This window comes from Pelobates fuscus, chromosome 3 (assembly GCF_036172605.1).
Source record: "Pelobates fuscus isolate aPelFus1 chromosome 3, aPelFus1.pri, whole genome shotgun sequence".
NCBI lineage: Eukaryota > Metazoa > Chordata > Amphibia > Anura > Pelobatidae > Pelobates > Pelobates fuscus.
This window is the reverse complement of record NC_086319.1, coordinates 10,135,757-10,154,566: the sequence shown is the minus strand read 5'-3', so window position 1 is coordinate 10,154,566 and position 18,810 is coordinate 10,135,757. Positions and strand designations below refer to the sequence as shown.

Sequence of the window (18,810 nt, the reverse complement as noted above, 5' to 3'; positions counted from 1 at the left end):
GTTCCATGCATTTTGGCCCTGCGGTCGGTCACAGACAAGGGAATGAAAACAGACGAATTGCCTGGGTTATGGAGCCTAAGGGGAATTCGAATGAATCCCCTTGTTTGTGGGGTTCCTTCTACCGAACGGCGGGCCATTCGGTAGTTTCTATACGAATTCCTGGAAGTATGGAGGTCTCATCGATGTTTGCCTAGTCGAGTGTCCGATTTTAGTTCCAGACACTCGACGGCAAAACACCGCTGTTCGGGAGTTTAAGATGGCCGCCGCCACGTGTTCGTTTCCCGAATGGCGGCCACCCAGAGGACAAAGAATACATTACACTGATTGCCAATTACCCGTTTGCAACATTGTTGCAAACGGTAATTGGAGGCACACTTATTCCTGGGTGGTCTGGTTGTTCGGTAGTTTCACTCAGTATAATGAATGGAGTGATTCTACAGAACAATCAGATGAATGCTGCATACATATAACCCAGGTTAACTCAATACATAAATACATACATGATATTAAAGGCAGTATTACTGTAATATGCTCCACAGTCTTAAAGGTACAGTATCCCAAAAGTCCCAATATGTCCACAGATGATTTTAAAAGGGCCAGCAGCAGCAATATAAAGTACAACATGCCCAAATATAGTGCTTTAAACGTACCAATATTCCAGGGGCCATAGTCAGCAGGTAAGAGGCAGGCAGCCAGGCCCCTCCAATACCCAGTGGCGAGGCGGGTTCCGCCACAGGCCCCAAATCCCTCTATCCATCTTTTGTGTCCTAATGTCCCTCTTATCTAGGTGCTCCATATTGTTTGTGTGTCTGAGTGTATAACAGAGCTCCACAGCAATAATACTCCCAGTAATGTGTCTGAGTGTATAACAGAGCTCCACACTAATAATACTCCCAGTAATGTGTCTGAGTGTATAACAGAGCTCCACACTAATAATACTCCCAGTAATGTGTCTGAGTGTATAACAGAGCTCCACAGTAATAATACTCCCAGTAATGTGACTGAGTGTATAACAGAGCTCCACAGCAATAATACTCCCAGTAATGTGTCTGTGTGTATAACAGCGCTCCACAGCAATAATACTCCCAGTAATGTGTCTGGGTGCATAACAGAGCTCCACAGCAATAATACTCCCAGTAATGTGTCTGAGTGTATAACAGAGCCCCTCAGCAATAATACTCCCAGTAATGTGACTGAGTGTATAACAGAGCCCCACAGTAATAATACTCCCAGTAATGTGTCTGAGTGTATAACAGAGCTCCACAGCAATAATACTCCCAGTAATGTGTCTGAGTGTATAACAGAGCTCCACAGCAATAATACTCCCAGTAATGTGTCTGGGTGCATAACAGAGCTCCACAGCAATAATACTCCCAGTAATGTGTCTGAGTGTATAACAGAGCCCCTCAGCAATAATACTCCCAGTAATGTGACTGAGTGTATAACAGAGCCCCACAGTAATAATACTCCCAGTAATGTGTCTGAGTGTATAACAGAGCTCCACACTAATAATACTCCCAGTAATGTGCCTGAGTGTATAACAGAGCTCCACAGCAATAATACTCCCAGTAATGTGCCTGAGTGTATCACAGAGCTCCACAGTAATAATACTCCCAGTAATGTGTCTGAGTGTATAACAGAGCTCCATAGCAATAATACTCCCAGTAATGTGTCTGAGTGTATAACAGAGCTCCACAGCAAACAGCAATAATACTCCCAGTAATGTGTCTGAGTGTATAACAGAGCTCCACAGCAATAATACTCCCAGTAATGTGTCTGAGTGTATAACAGAGCTCCGCAGAGATAATACTCCCAGTAATGTGTCTGAGTGTGTAACAGAGCTCCACAGCAATAATACTCCCAGTAATGTGTCTGAGTGTATAACAGAGCCCCACAGCAATAATACTCCCAGTAATGTGTCTGAGTGTATAACAGAGCTCCACAGCAATAATACTCCCAGTAATGTGTCTGAGTGTATAACAGAGCTCCACAGCAATAATACTACCAGTAATGTGTGAGTGTATAACAGAGCTCCACAGCAATAATACTCCCAGTAATGTGTCTGAGTTTATAACAGAGCTCTGCAGCAATAATACTCCCAGTAATGTATCTGAGAGTATAACAGAGCTCCACAGCAATAATACTCCCAGTAATGTGTCTTTTAAACTCAATAAGTTAAGAAATCAGTCAGTGTATAAGACACTTGAGACACCTTTGTAACGGCACCCCCAGGCATAAAAGGGTTAAACCGCCGTTTAGTAGATCTTCCCCTTCCAGAGACACAGGCACAGCTACTGCAGAACCCCAAACTCCCGAACAGGATACCAAGTAGCACTCCAAACTCCCGAACTGGAACCTAACGAATAGATGCTAGCAGCTGAACAGGAAAAGCACCCAAGCGGCTTACACTCCTGGCAATCAGTCTCTAACCGCATACAGTAAATCCCCCCAAGAACCAGACAAAGCTCCGTGTTGAGGGTCAAGCAGTGAACAGACAGAGCTGTGGGTTTATTGTTCTCATATACACATTAGTACCACCCACAGGGTTTTGGAAAACAACCAATAAACACGTACAATACACTCAGACACTCCCACACAAAATCCTCCCCTCTGCCTGTGGTACAATTACCTTACACAATGGGTAATGTAATTATCACAGACAGAGAAATACAGTTTTTCCACATTATTCATAAATTTTAAAAGTATGCATCACATCCACATTTTTAGAATCAGCATACTCCAAATACAAACATACGTCAAAATCATACAAATTGGTCCAGTAGTTCAAAAGAGAGATCGTAGTTCTTTGTGACCAAAGGAAGCATGGCTTTTCTGCCCAAAACCAGTTCCACAAAGTCTTCTATCCTGGAGATAATTGGGAAGTAATCCAATTATCTCCAAGGACAGAGGCAAAACTCCATTAAGCACATGGCAGTAAAAAGACAGTAAAATACAATAAAATACACAAGGTTACATTTATTACATAAAATACAGACATTCAACATATTATTACTGAATGGCGCTCAGACCACACACATACAGTTCAATTGCCATGGAGTCAAAGTCTTTCCAATAGTCTTTCATTATACGAATGGGCTCCATGGCATAGCTATCTGGGGTATCACCGCTCAAACAGGGCAAGCACCGAATGACCCGGCTTTCCTATCTTTGCAGGGGAAAATAAAGTGTTTCAACATGGGGCCATAGTCTAAAGGCAGCAGGCGGGCAACCAGGCTCCTCCAATGCACAGTGGCGAGATTGGTCTCGTCACAACCTTCTTTTATAGAAATGGTCATTGGTCGGTCCCGAAGTCACATATAATGCCATAGAATAGCCTTGCCCCTGGCTACACCCTGTAAAGCCACACTGTCCCTCTCTAGCTGTGTGAATGTTGGGAGTTATGATTTCTCTTTCCAGAGAGTGTCCATAATGAATTATCAGAGCTCGGTGGTCAACTGTCCCAAACCCTCTGCTGTAAATCCAAAGAGTTCCCAGCAAGTTAGTGATGTAAATACAGTGACAAAAATGGTGTGGCACTCCAGGGAAATATGTGGAGGAACCAGGGCACTCTCTGGTAATCCTCCAAGCATGTAGGTTTATTTGTATACATGAGTAAGGCCTCTTTCCTGAAACGTTGTATATTTATCTGTGTTCCTGTCTTCAATAAACCTACATGGTGCGCTTTACCTGTTTAACCTGTGGATTCTGTGACAGTTACTAAGACAGACAGACGACGGCATTAAAATAAACGTATACAGTAGTCAGAGGTTCTATGCCGATCCAGCTCGGGGGTTCAGTGCAGATTGCTCTCGCAATGAATGGTATGTTCCAAACCCAGGAGAAACACGGCTATATCATCTGCAAAGGGACACTGGCTTTTATTCTAAGCTGAGTAAATAGATTATATGAATGTTAAAGGCTGGATGTAACCAGTGCGGCCCCCCATGATCCAATATTCATGTTTCCTTCAGTCTCAGCCCACACTTTCTTCCTTCATTCCCTAAGTAAATACAAATGTTTACTCCTCTGCAAACGGCCGCAATGCCAGGCAGAGAATTTAAAACCGCCAGCAAGACGATCCGTGTAACCTTCACTTTATTTATAGAACGGAATAGATTTTATATTTGTCTCTGTACGTAGGCTGAATATTCCTGCAGACGTGTCGCAGCGACCCACTAACTCAGTCTCACTGAGACAGAAAAGTTATCTTAACTGTTAGTAAAGTTATCAGACTATTGTTCTGACTCTCTCTCTTTATAGCTGTCTCATTCTATCATTCGTACTCTTTTTTTAGTCATCTGTCTCTTTATAGTTTTAGAAATATTTTAGTAGCATTTTCTCTCTTATATTCTCTCTTTCATTCGATCTCTGTCTCTCGTTCTCTCCTGTTTTCTTTCATTATATCTCTGTCTCATTCTCTCTCTGTCATATATTGGGGACCCAATGTGGGGTGTAAGTGCAGGCAGAAATGAAATCTCTATCATAACTGCCACATTATGGTGTGCCCGTTACTGCTGTCCCTTAACGGTCCCCTTACGGCATTTGTGCGGCGTGCGCAGTGAATATCGCGGCTCACAGACGGAAGCTGCACAAAAGAAACCCAAAGAGAGCCATATTGAGTAGGAGACGCTGTAAACATAACCTTCCATTTCCACTTTGTGGGTGTTTCATGTCTTTTCTGGTTCCTTATTGTGATCTGGATTGTTATGTACGTCACATTAGTTTGGTAACTTGTTCTTCAATGGTTTAGTAATCTCAGTGCCCCGTTCTGTGACAATACTATAATATATATTAAATGTTTGACCATCTCTCTCCTATGCGTCAGAGAAGCCAAAGCATTAATCATATTATTTTGTGCACTTACCTGGCATTTTATGAATATGGTGTGCCTGTTACTATTAAAAGGGGCCTACTAAAAACTCGGGTGGACTAGTTTTGGTTGAAGACCATTGCCATTATGTTTTAGTCTGTGGAAATTTGCCAAAGGGACTTTTGTAATTGTCAGAACATTTTGGATTGCGAATTTCCTGTCACATTTCATGGTATTCGACCTTTTTCAATTAGAATGAAGAACGTTCTCTGTAAATGGCATTCTCTGTGCGTTTTTATCTGGTTTCATGGCTTTTCACATCACGACCTGTCTCTGTGCTGTAGCAGTTTATTCCGTATTTAATAACTGAAACAGCAACTCTTCTCTAGTGCTTAGACCGTAATAGTCCTAGCAGAACATTATAGTTCTAGTACAGGAGAACGCATTAGTCCCAGGAGACCGCGATAGTCCCAGCAGAACGCAGTAGTCCCAGCAGATCGCGGTAGTCCCAGCAGATCGCGGTAGTCCCAGCAGATCGCGGTAGTCCCAGCAGATCGCGGTAGTCCCAGCAGATCGCGGTAGTCCCAGCAGATTGCGGTAGTCCCAGCAGATCGCGGTAGTCCCAGCAGATCGCGGTAGTCCCAGCAGATCGCGGTAGTCCTAGCACGTGATAGACTTAGCAGAACGTGGTAGTCGTAGCACGTGATAGTCGTAGCACGTGATAGTCTTAGCAGAACGTGGTAGTTGTAGTGATACCGGAGAAACTGACGGAAGCCAAGCACAGAGAGATGGACACAGGTTTCTTCAGGAAGGAAGAGATTCTTTATTGGATCACCGATCGGGACTCAGAGGGACTAGCGTCACCAAAATACAGCAAAGTCTGAGTACTGAATACATAGAGTACATTCCTTATATAGCACTGTAGCTCCTCCCACAATTAACTACACCCACACATACCCTTAACCTATTTAATAAATAGAGTCTAAACTCATCCATCCGGTCTAACCACGTGGCTCATCTGATACAAAGGAGAGGGACGCGTAATTCCAGTTCTTACATTCCTGCACCTGGTCAGTACAGTGATAACAGTATCTTAGCTACGTGTAATTAACTAACTGATACTACAAACACATATACATACATATGCCTTGTGGCAATCTTAGCCTGCTAAACTTGTATTTTACTGGAATTACATCACATTCCCCCCTTTGATGCCTCTGATATTTCACAATTACTTGAGGCATCACTTAACCTTGGTTTGCATATACCTCAGGTTACCATGAACCAGACCAGACTTATCTTATGATGTGAATCTTTTAACACTCATCTTCCTGCATTGGTTCTCCTTGATCTAGAGCCTTATACTTATATATCGCCATTATCTGTGCAGCAGCCTTCCTCTCTGCTATACTTCCTATCAGGCTTTGCACAGACCTAACTACTAAGGGTATAAGACACGGTAGGAGTAGACACAACAGTAAAATCAGTAGGACTCCACCTACCACTGCCTTAAGCCCTCCAAACCACTCATACCAGCTACCAAACCAACTACTTGGATTGTACCCTTTCCATACCTGAGTAGGCACATGCACTAGTTTAACCATATGGCTAGTAAGCTCAGCTATTGCTTGCCCTTCGTCATCTATTTGAAGACAGCAATTGCTCAGGTTAAACTTCCCACATACACCTCCCTCTACTGCCAAAAGGTAATCCAAGGCTAATCTATTTTGGTACACTGCTGTCCTCATCCTGGTATTATGCTTCGCTAGAAGATTGAGTGCTTGTGAGGTCTCATTAGTAATAATCTCAACCACCGCCTGTAATCTTATAATACGGTTGAGCATATAAATTGGGGTTCTATAACCAAAGGTACCATCTTCTGCCCACGTGGCTGGCCCATAATAATCTATGATACGCTGGGGAGGCCATTCATTATCTTCCCAGGTGCCTATCTCTAAGGGTCCCCTTTTCTTCCTATGATTCACATCATACACTTTAACACCTAAAGTCTCACCTGTTTCAATCGGTAACAAGAAGAAGGATGGTTTGAGCATACCCAACACACATGCCCCTTCCCAGTCCTGTGGCAACTCCGAATAGGCTTTCTTACCACAGATCCAGTACAAATTTGCTGGGGCTCTCCAGGTAGATGTGATGGATAAATCAAACCACACATCCTTTAAACTGGCATATCTAGCAAACGGGTTAGATGGTTCTGAGACATTTGAAGCCGACCACCAAGTTGTATTTTTAGTATCATCATCATAAGCTTTTTGCCCTAGACAAGTTAATTCTCCTACAGAAGTATTATACATTATTCCTTTCCTTGCTATGCAAACATAACCTATGATGGAGGTCTTTAATCTCCACTCAGATTTACCTCTAACACTCAAATGATAATCGGCTTGTGTAGATATTAGTTGGTCAACTGCCTCAGAACCGGACATTACCTCCTTTGCTTCCCAAGGCCATTGGTCTCCCATGTTAGTACCTCCACACACATAGCAGTTGGTAACATTAAGACTACCGGCAATACTCTCAGCTAGGTCAATGAACAGGTTTTTAGCGTTATGGGGGATCTTATTATCTATACTCATCTCTTCATAAAAGGAATGGTATACTTGATGAGTCTGGGAGGATACCGTATCAGTCTCTATTCCTATAAACAATAATGTCCCAGGATCTAAACCCGTCCCGTATATCTGAAACCCAAATAAATTTCCATACTTATCTAGGAACTTGTCGGGGTTATTAATAAGTATATGGACTGGGTTGCATTCCATAGACTTACAATAAGGGCTAGTCGGCAACTTAGTCACTATCATGTCTTTATCTACTGTCTGTCCCCAAGTCGCCCACCCCACACAAGACCAATATGGACAAAAGTTATAGTCTTTATTTGGGCATCTAGGACTCACATATTTATTTTTACTACTGGGACAAATATATTTATCATTAGACCCATACGTCCTCTCCCATCTAAGATCCCCACATACATTCCACGGTTTTCTACCACTTGATATCGCCTTACATGCATCAAATAGCAGAACACCCGAAGAATGTACGGATTCTAACACCGTCTTATTAATTAGGGTCCCCTGAGGATCTCCATTCCTGAGAGTCAACCAAATTGTACGAGGTTGATACTCTGGACTGAAGCACTTAGGTTCTCCTACTCCTAAATGGCACACACTATAGTCTATATTTAGGTATCTACATCTTGATACCTCTCCTTTACATTCGTATTGTGAATGCCAAATTAGGGTTTGGGAAATATGGTTACCTGTTCTCGTAGTCTTAATGCATACCTCACAGCTAGGAGTGTCGGTACCTCTACCTTCCTGAATATAAAAACACATATAAATAAACACAATCAAAAGCACTTCTTTCGACGTCTTCATCCTCAGTCTTCGTCCGTGCGATGGAACCTCAGCTTCCAGGATGTGAGGGCTGCAGGGAATGGAGTTCTGCTCGTCTTCACAGGTGTCCCTTCGAGACTTTCCTGGCTTATACACTATGTGTTGGTAAGCGGACAGGCTTTATTATGGCCTTCTCACTCACACCTGTAACAATAAAATTTGTAATCCACAATAATTCCTCGTTACTCCGACTGAGTAGTGCGTTTCAACCGGATCTTGCAGGGATTCTCTGGATCTGCTGTAATTTGCCAAGAATCGACTGCTGCTGGTTTAACCCTGGAGTGATGTATCCACGGAGTTACTTCGGCTACTTTTATCGCTGTAGGGGTAGACAAAAGAACAACATAAGGACCTCTCCACTTGGGCCCTAACGGTACATTATTCCACTCTTTAATCCACACTTGGTCTCCTGGATGATAACTATGAACAGGGGGATAAATATTCACAGGTAATCTATCTTGTACCCATTTCTGTACCTCCTCCATAGTCTTACCCAACTCTACAACCTGCTGCCGGGTAATTCCTTCTCCCAACTGACTCAAGTCCCCCCTTAAGTTACCAAGTACGGGAGGTGGTCGCCCATACATGATTTCAAAAGGAGAGAGGCCCATCCTTCTGGTAGGGGTACTGCGGATTCGCAATAAAGCTATGGGTAAGAGAACGTTCCACTTAAGTTGGGTTTCCTGACACATTTTAGCCAACTGGTTCTTTATAGTTCTATTCATTCTCTCTACCTTACCAGAACTCTGGGGTCTATATGCAGTATGAAGCCTCCACTTTATACCAAGCATATGAGTCAGTTGTTGTAGGCACTGATGAACAAAAGCTGGACCATTGTCCGATCCTATAGAACAGGGTAGTCCATATCGGGGTATTATTTCTCGTAGCAGGAATCTTACAACTTCTCCTGCTTTCTCTGTACGAGTAGGACATGCTTCTACCCAGCCTGAATAGGTGCACACAATTACCAACAGGTAACGATGTCCACCCGATTTAGGCATTACTGTAAAGTCTATTTGTAGATCGGACATGGGGAGTCCCCCCATAAACTGGACTCCTGGTGGCTTTACTGGTCCTTGTCTTGCATTATTCTTAGCACACGTTACACATCTGCGTACAATGGCCTGAGTCAAGTTGGACAATCTTGGTATGTAGAAATGTTTCCTGAGAGATTCTTCAGTACTGTCTCTCCCAGAATGTGTCCCGTTGTGATAATTTTGGACAATTTCTACCGCTAGTGATGCTGGTATGACTATTCTTCCATCTTCTAGCTGATACCACTTGTTCTCCAAATACTTTCCCGGTTCAGTCTTTAACCACTCCTCTTCTTGAGCTGTATAAACTGGAGTCCATTGGGACAGTGGAGTTGGTATAAGAGCAGCTATATGCCCCACATACTCCTGTCTTCCTGATTCAGCAGCACGCTTAGCTGCACTATCTGCCATCCGATTTCCCTTGGTTACATCACCATCTCCTCTCAGATGCGCTCGACAATATATGATACCGACTTCTTTCGGCTCCCACACTGCTTCCAATAGTTGTAGGATTTCAGCTGCGTACTTGATTTCTTTGCCTTCTGAATTCAGTAGTCCTCTTTCTTTATACAAAGCTCCGTGGGCATGAGTGGTTAAAAACGCATACTTAGAGTCCGTATAGATATTTACTCTTAAACCTTCAGCCAATTGTAACGCTCGTGTTAGTGCTATTAATTCTGCCTTTTGTGCTGATGTTCCTTTCGCCAGTGGCCGAGCTTCTATCACCTTGTCTATTGTTGTCACTGCATATCCTGCATAGCGGATCCCTTCTTTCACATAACTACTGCCGTCGGTGTAATATTGAACATCGGGGTTCTGGATGGGAAAATCACGAAGATCTGGTCTACTTGAAAATACTTCATCCATTACTTCCAAACAATCATGTTGACTTTCAGTAGGTTGCGGCAAAAGGGTAGCTGGATTTAAGGTGTTTACAGTCTCTAAATGCACTCTTGGGTTTTCACACAACATTGCTTGATACTTGGTCATACGGCTGTTACTAAACCAATGATTTCCTTTGTAATCCAACAACGTCTGTACTGCATGTGGGACTCGTACATAAAGTTCTTGACCCAGAGTGAGTTTATCGGCTTCAGCTACTAGCAGGGCGGCTGCAGCTACGGCTCTTAGACAAGGTGGAAGTCCGCTGGCCACTGCATCCAGTTGCTTAGACATGTAGGCAACAGGTCTTTGCCATGATCCCAAGTACTGTGTCAATACTCCCACAGCCATTCTTCTTTGCTCGTGTACATATAAGTAGAATGGTCGTGTGTGATCAGGTAGACCTAATGCTGGGGCACTCATCAAAGCCTTCTTCACATCTTCAAATGCCGTTTGCTGTTCTTGGGTCCATAAGAAGGGGTCGTGCTCTGTACCTTTGATGGCTGCGTACAGAGGTTTTGCCAGTATCGCATAGCTGGGAATCCATATCCTACAGAAGCCTGCTGCCCCCAAGAATTCTCGCACTTGTCTTCTATTCTTGGGTATTGGTATTTGGCAGACAGCTTCTTTTCTCTCTGGCCCCATAATCCTTTGACCTTCAGAGATATGGAATCCCAGATACTTGACAGTTGGCAAACACAACTGAGCCTTCTTCCTGGACACCTTGTATCCTGCCTTCCAGAGAATATGTAGTAGATCGTGCGTTGCTTGCTGACATTTTTCTTTTGTAACTGCTGCTATCAACAAGTCATCTACATATTGTAACAATACACATTCTCCTGGGATAGACTCGAAATCCAGTAGATCTTGACTTAGAGCTGAACCAAATAGGGTAGGTGAATTTTTAAACCCTTGGGGCAGTCTTGTCCAAGTCATTTGGCGTTTTGAGCCCGTTACAGCGTTCTCCCATTGGAAAGCGAAAATACATTGGCTTTCTGCGGCAATTCGGAGGCAAAAGAAGGCATCTTTGAGATCTAAGACTGTGAAGTAAGTAGCCCCGCCCGGAATTAAAGCAAGCAGGTTATATGGATTGGGTACAACTGGATGTATGCTAACAACCGCATCATTGACTGCTCTTAAGTCCTGTACAGGTCGATACTCATCTGTACCGGGCTTTTGAACAGGCAGCAATGGGGTGTTCCAGGGGGAAGTACAGAATTTTAGGATACCATACCGTATGAACTTATCCAGATAGGATTGGATGTTCTTCTTAGCCTTCTGCGGAATGTGATATTGTCTTAGGCTCACTGGATAAACCCCATGTTTCAGTTCAATTTTTATTGGTGGAATATTGCGGGCCAGTCCTGGTGGGTTGTTCTCTGCCCAAACTCCCGGTATATTAAACAATGTCTCATCACTCCTAGGGTTTTGGCTAGTCAACACTGTATAAAGTCGCCACTCTTCTTCCTTTGGTACGGATAAAGTCATAATACCTGAAGGTCCATTAAACTTTAAGGATGTTGTTCCATTTGGTAGGAACGTAATCTGCGCTTGTAATTTTGATAGCATATCACGTCCCAGCAATTGGACTGGACATTCAGGCATATAAAGGAATTGGTGTTTTACTACGTGGCCTCCCAATGTACAGAGTCGACTTTTAAGAACCGGTTTTTCAGCACTTCTTCCAGTTGCTCCTATCACAGTAATAGTCCTTCCAGATGGAGGAGCAACTAGATTAGTCACCACTGAATGTTCAGCACCAGTGTCGATCATGAACGCACTCCTTTTCCCCCCTATTGATACATCGACCATAGGCTCCGCTCGACCAAGGGGGATGGAGCCCGGTCGGTATCAATAGTCCTCCATGACAGTGTCAGCCAATCCTACAAAGTCCCTACCTTCTCTATCGCGGGACCTTTGCGCTGCTGGAATATACCTGTCTTCCCTAACACTTCCTCTGTTCCCATTACTCCCTCTATAACCATTACTCCCTCCGGGGCCTCCTCTACCTCTCGCTCTACCTCTAAAGTTTCCGTAGCCTGCCCTGGGTTGGTCTCTCTCGTACTGCTCTCTTTGCGGACATTCGTTCCTCCAATGCCCTTCTTCCTTGCAATACGCGCATTGATCCCTACTCAAAGGCTCCCTACTCCATCTATTATTGCCTCTATCTGGGCCCCGTTTATCTACGCCTGCGATCGCTACCGCTAGCATATCAGCCTTTTTACGCATCTTGCGCTCTTCCTCTTTCTTACTTTCTGTATCCCTGTTCATATAGACCTTATTTGCTACCTCCATTAGTTGGGTGATGGACATACCTGCAAACCCTTCTAACTTTTGTAGCTTGCGCTTAATATCTCCGTATGCTTGGCTGACAAAGGCGGAGTTAACCATTCGGGAATTGTCTGCGTCTTCCGGATTAAAGAGGGTATACAAGCGGTATGCCTCCAATAATCGGTCATAAAAGACACTGGGCGCTTCATCGCTTTTCTGGATCACCTCAACTGTCTTCGACATGTTAATGGCTTTCTTTCCTCCGGCTTTCATGCCAGCAATTATAGCGTCTCTATAGGCTCTGAGTTGAACCATATCAGCACCATTTACGTTCCAATCGGGATCGGTGTTGGGATAGTGTGTCGCGGCCCATGCTGCTGGATTGGCTTGGTTCAAAGCACGGGCTCTATCCTCTAATGCTTTAATGGCTGCTTGATTTATTCTTGTCCTTTCCTCATTGTTAAATAAAGTCATTAGTAACTGCTGGCAATCAGCCCATGTCGGATTATGCGTCTGTACTATTGAGGTGAACAGATCAGTCATAGCTTGTGGTTTCTCAGTATACGAGGAATTATGGGTCTTCCAGTTTAAAAGATCGGTTGTGGTAAATGGGACATATACGAAGACTGGGTCAGCGTGTGCCATTTGACCTGCGGCATCGATATAAGCTGACCCGGGATTCAGACGAAGAGGCATCTGATAGTGCTTTAATTGTTGGGCACCAGTCAACTGTCGGGTTTGGATGGGGCTACGTAGAGAGGCGTCAGTCATGGGTTCCGGTCGGGGAGAGATAGGGTATGGGGATGTGGGAGGTCGGTTTTGGGAAAAGGTCGTAAATAAAACACTTCGAGCCGAGCTAGATGAAGCTTGACCGGAAGTCTGAAGTGGCGCCAAATCAGGATATTCGTTTCTAATGGGGGTGGATTCTGGTTCCGGAAGGGGAGATTTAGTACGAGGGGGGGTGGATCCTGTACTGGAGGAGGAAGCGGAAGTGGATGAGGGTAATGAGGGGAGGGGTGCAGGACTTCCTGCGTTTGCGTCACTTCTTCTTAACGGAAAGTAAGGGGGCGGCAAAGGGATCTCGGACTCAGGGGGCGTGTCCAAAATGGGCCTAACACCAGTCCTAGTGGACGAGCAAGTCCTAGCTACCATGAGGCGACACTGCTCCTCGTGGCATGTCTGGAGCCATTTTGGCGAGTCATTTACGGCCTGTCTCCAACAGTCAATATAAGGAAACTGGCCGTAAAGTTCAGGCCTACCCGATACAGCCACGTGTAAGCGCTGTACCAGAGTTGGATCCAAACTGCCACGTGGCGGCCATGCCGCAACCAAAGTAGGCCACTCCCTAGTACACAAAGTGACCAAACGTACAGGAGACATCTTTACCCCAAAATCACAAACTTTGAATCCCTTTTTAAAATTCTTAACCATACATCCTAAGGGATCCGGAATCGTTGACTGCGACGCACCCATACTTAACAATGGAACGTCGTCGACAACGAATACTATACACGCGTACTATTCAACAGTCACACCCGTTTCCTCTGGCAACAGCACCACGTGGTACGGTTACCAAGTGAAACGTACACAATAACAATAAACACTCAGGGAATTCCCGTACACACACAGCTGTTACACCAGTCACTATATAATCAATATTATGCCCTTTGGCGTAACTATACAGTCACCCACGCTATAATTCTCTATATACGAATTACCCGTCTATAACACACCCCAGTAACATCGTCTTTTACAAATAGCGGTTACAGTACGGTTAGCATAGGTCAAAGCACAAGTTAAGGTCACAATACAATTATTAGTGGTTATGGTGTTAAACATGCAATGGACGACAATGATTAGTACTTATTATATAATGTCAGTAAATATACAGGGTTATGGTACCGTGCACTATAATACAGCAACACACTATTAACACTCTCGCTAGACGGCTGAGCTCGCGCTATCTAACAAGATATACACTTTACTAAAACAATCGTTAACACATTTACAATTCCCAACTAAACTATTGGCCAGTACCTTGAATGGACTACCTAAAACTATATACACCCGTTTTGGTTAGCCACACTGCCCAATCACCACATATATAGCGAGCTAGAGAACCGAATTTACACAGGCGCCTCTTAGTCGCACTATCAAAAGTCTAGTGGGTTCCAAATTTACACGCCTTCCCACTTAGCCCAGATAGGATGAGAACTAGCGAACCGAATTTACACAGGCGCCGCTTAGTCTCCCGGTCCCTCCGACCTAGCGAACGTAATATACACCCTAGAACGCTAGTCTAGACAAGACACCGGTGTCCGGCTAGGGCTATTTACACCAGGACCCCGCCTGACTAACCAAATCAAACGGTCTGACTAAAGAGCGTTCGATCGAGCGGTGCGCCTTCGCTCCTTCCCTCCGACAGAGGGGGCAGATACACAGATTCAAAACCCCTTTGGGCCTACCGCACAATCGGTATACCCCTAGTGGGTCCTGCCGTCTAAAACAGCAGTTGTCTTACCTCCTCGTTCCTGAACCTGAGTTCACACTCATCGACGGGGACACCCCAGCACTTCTCACGTAGAGGCCGATGATCTCCTGGACAACAGACCAGTGGCGCCGAGACGAAGGGAGGTCCACGCAGAAGTTCAGGGGTGCAGCCGTAGAGAACGTGGGCAAAGATAGACCGTCTCACGCCTCTGCCTCTCAGCTACCGTTGAACGATGAGCTTCCCGGCCAATGCACCAAATGATACCGGAGAAACTGACGGAAGCCAAGCACAGAGAGATGGACACAGGTTTCTTCAGGAAGGAAGAGATTCTTTATTGGATCACCGATCGGGACTCAGAGGGACTAGCGTCACCAAAATACAGCAAAGTCTGAGTACTGAATACATAGAGTACATTCCTTATATAGCACTGTAGCTCCTCCCACAATTAACTACACCCACACATACCCTTAACCTATTTAATAAATAGAGTCTAAACTCATCCATCCGGTCTAACCACGTGGCTCATCTGATACAAAGGAGAGGGACGCGTAATTCCAGTTCTTACATTCCTGCACCTGGTCAGTACAGTGATAACAGTATCTTAGCTACGTGTAATTAACTAACTGATACTACAAACACATATACATACATATGCCTTGTGGCAATCTTAGCCTGCTAAACTTGTATTTTACTGGAATTACATCACAGTAGCACGTGATAGTCTAAGCAGAACGTGGTAGTCGTAGCACGTGACAGTCTTAGCAGAACGTGGTAGTTGTAGCACGTGATAGTCTTAGCAGAACGTGGTAGTCGTAACACATGATAGTCTTAGCAGAACGTGGTAGTCGTAACACGTGATAGACTTAGCAGAACGTGGTAGTCGTAACACGTGATAGTCTTAGCAGAACGTGGTAGTCGTAACACGTGATAGACTTAGCAGAACGTGGTAGTCGTAGCATGTGATAGTCTTAGCAGAACGTGGTAGTCGTAGCATGTGATAGTGTTAGCAGAACGTGGTAGTTGTAGCACGTGATAGTCTTAGCAGAACGTGGTAGTCGTAGCATGTGATAGTGTTAGCAGGCATCTGACCTCCATGTCCTGACTGGCTGCTCAGTTTGTTGATTTTCATTATATTTCATAAAGATCACGTAGTAAAATGTATTCGTAAATTGCTAAAGCTCTCAAAATATCTTGAACTTCTGGACCTTATTTAATAAAGAATATTTACACAGCACATAGTTTGTTTTATATTATCTAATGATGATATGATTTGTGGTCTGTTACTAAGTGTACAAGGCATTCCTTCTCAGTTACATGGTAGGTTTGCAGTTGGGCATCGCACCTAGCCTTTTTAGAAGCTTTTTGCCATGTATTTTTACTTGCCACGTCGGACTTCTCTAGGTTTGGTGGATTTTAGATGGTTTATATTTTAAGCAGGAATGTGGGCGTTTCTCTGATCTTCACTCACGCGTTCCCAGCGCAATGCTTTTCTAAAAATCAATTCAATTTGATTGACAAGAACATTTAGCTGTCAATGTTAATTAATCCATCTGCTTAGCTGCTCTGTGTGTTTATCTAAGATGTAATTGACTAGCTTATGACGATCTTTGGCCAGGACAAGCTCTAAACATGGTGCGATGTAATGATATCTATGTATATTTTATTTCTGCAGATGAAAATGGCGATGAGGATGGTATAGAGCGAGCTTGCGATACACTGCTAATGTGCATTGTGACCGTACTGAACCAAGGTCTGCGAAATGGGGGCGGAGTGGGCGACGTTCTACGGAAACCGTCTAAGAATGTGAGTGTATTTATTACAAGGTTTCAGTAAAAATGTAAACTAGCGAAAGCATCTTGACTCTCTGGATAATTCTGCTGTTTAGCGTTTACTATTCTTTGTCCAATCTCCCCTGGGATGAACCATCACACACCCCAATGCCTTATTTTTATCCACTGATCCCTTCTTGTTTCAGGCAATCTTCCCATTTTCCTCTGTTAACTCTTGCTCAAGATTGTGAGCTCTTCTCCACAGGCATTGCACCTCCATAGCCTCTTGATATGTCTCCCAGTTTTTACCACCAATCCTCTGCAGCCTTAATAAATGGTGCTGTGTACCTCCTCGGGAAGCGGCTCGTCTGCCATCGCCTGCGATTCCGAAATCTAACATTTACTGTTTGCCATTTGTGTCTTGTAGGAACCGCTCTTTGCTGCCAGAGTTGTGTATGATCTCCTCTTCTACTTCATTGTCATTATTATTGTTCTGAACCTCATTTTTGGTGTCATCATCGACACCTTCGCTGATCTCAGGAGTGAAAAACAGAAGAAGGAGGAGATTTTAAAGACAACATGTTTTATCTGCGGTGAGTTTTTGTGTGCTCAGAGATGTTCCACGGCAAATACTGGGAGAGAGCCCTAGAACTTCAGTAACTTTATATACACTGATATAACATGTTGAAGTAAATTAATGAATTGATTCCACTTCTCTCTCCCGTCTCTGTGAATGGTTCCCCTGTATATATATAACGCTCTCTCTCCCGTCTCTGTGAATGGTTCCCCTGTATATATAACACTGTGAATGAATGGTTCCCCTGTGTATATATAACGCTCTCTCTCCCGTCTCTGTGAATGGTTCCCCTGTATATATAACGCTCTCTCCTGTCTCTGTGAATGAATGATTCCCCTGTATATATAACGCTCTCTCCTGTCTCTGTGAATGAATGGTTCCCCAGTATATATAACGCTCTCTCCTGTCTCTGTGAATGAATGGTTCCCCTCTATATATAACGCTCTCTCTCCTGTCTCTGTGAATGATTGGTTCCCCTGTATATATAACGCTCTCTCTCCTGTCTCTGTGAATGAATGGTTCCCCAGTATATATAACGCTCTCTCCTGTCTCTGTGAATGAATGGTACCCCTGTATATATAACGCTCTCTCTCCTGTCTCTGTGAATGAATGGTTCCCCAGTATATATAACGCTCTCTCCTGTCTCTGTGAATGAATGGTACCCCTGTATATATAACGCTCTCTCTCCTGTCTCTGTGAATGAATGGTTCCCCTGTATATATAACGCTCTCTCTCCTGTCTCTGTGAATGAATGGTTCCCCAGTATATATAACGCTCTCTCCTGTCTCTGCGAATTAATGGATTCTCTGTATATATAGCGCTCTCTCCTGTCTCTGTGAATGAATGATTCCCCTGTATATATAAAACTCTCTCTCCTGTCTCTGTGAATGAATGGTTCCCCTGTATATATAACGCTCTCTCTCCTGTCTCTGTGAATGAATGGTTCCCCCTGTATATATAATGCTCTCTCTCCTGTCTCTGTGAATGAATGGTTCCCCCTGTATATATAACGCTCTCTCTCCTGTCTCTGTGAATGAATGGTTCCCCCTGTATATATAATTCTCTCTCCTGTCTCTGCGAATTAATGGATTCTCTGTATATATAACGCTCTTTATTTATTTAGGACTCGAGAGAGACAAGTTTGACAATAAGACGGTGTCCTTTGAAGAGCATATTATGTCTGAGCACTGTATGTGGCACTATCTGTACTTCATTGTGTTGGTGAAAGTAAAAGATCCCACAGAGTACACGGGACCTGAGAGCTTTGTGGCCAAAATGATTGCTGTAAGTAACACACACACCTATCCTATGAATTGACCGTGAGATCCCTAACTCTTCCTTTCAACTAGTCAGCTGATCTCTAACGTTTGGCTAGTGAGTAAATCCCAAGCATGTCAGCAGTTTTGTAGCCCTTCCGATCAGCTCTTAGGCAGATCTCTAGCACTTCCTATTGGACAGTCAGTAGACGTTGATTGTGGCTAGTCAGCTGATATGTAGCCATTCCTATTAGCTGGTTAACAGATCCTTAATTCTTCCTATTGGCCAATCAGTAGATCT

The 18,810-nt window shown here is 44.0% G+C and overlaps 1 protein-coding gene across 1 annotated transcript in view; it reads left to right on the top strand.

Annotated features, from left to right (window-relative positions):
* ITPR2 (inositol 1,4,5-trisphosphate receptor type 2) overlaps positions 1–18,571 on the top strand; it is a 327,302-nt gene extending 308,731 nt beyond the window's left edge. Inside the window, exons 53-55 of the mRNA XM_063446689.1 lie at positions 16,580–16,710; positions 17,104–17,269; positions 18,377–18,571. Of these exons, the coding sequence (XP_063302759.1) occupies positions 16,580–16,710; positions 17,104–17,269; positions 18,377–18,570 (491 nt within the window). The 3' untranslated portion in view covers position 18,571. The remainder of the gene's footprint in view (positions 1–16,579; positions 16,711–17,103; positions 17,270–18,376) is intronic.
* The last annotated feature ends 239 nt before the right edge of the window (positions 18,572–18,810 follow it).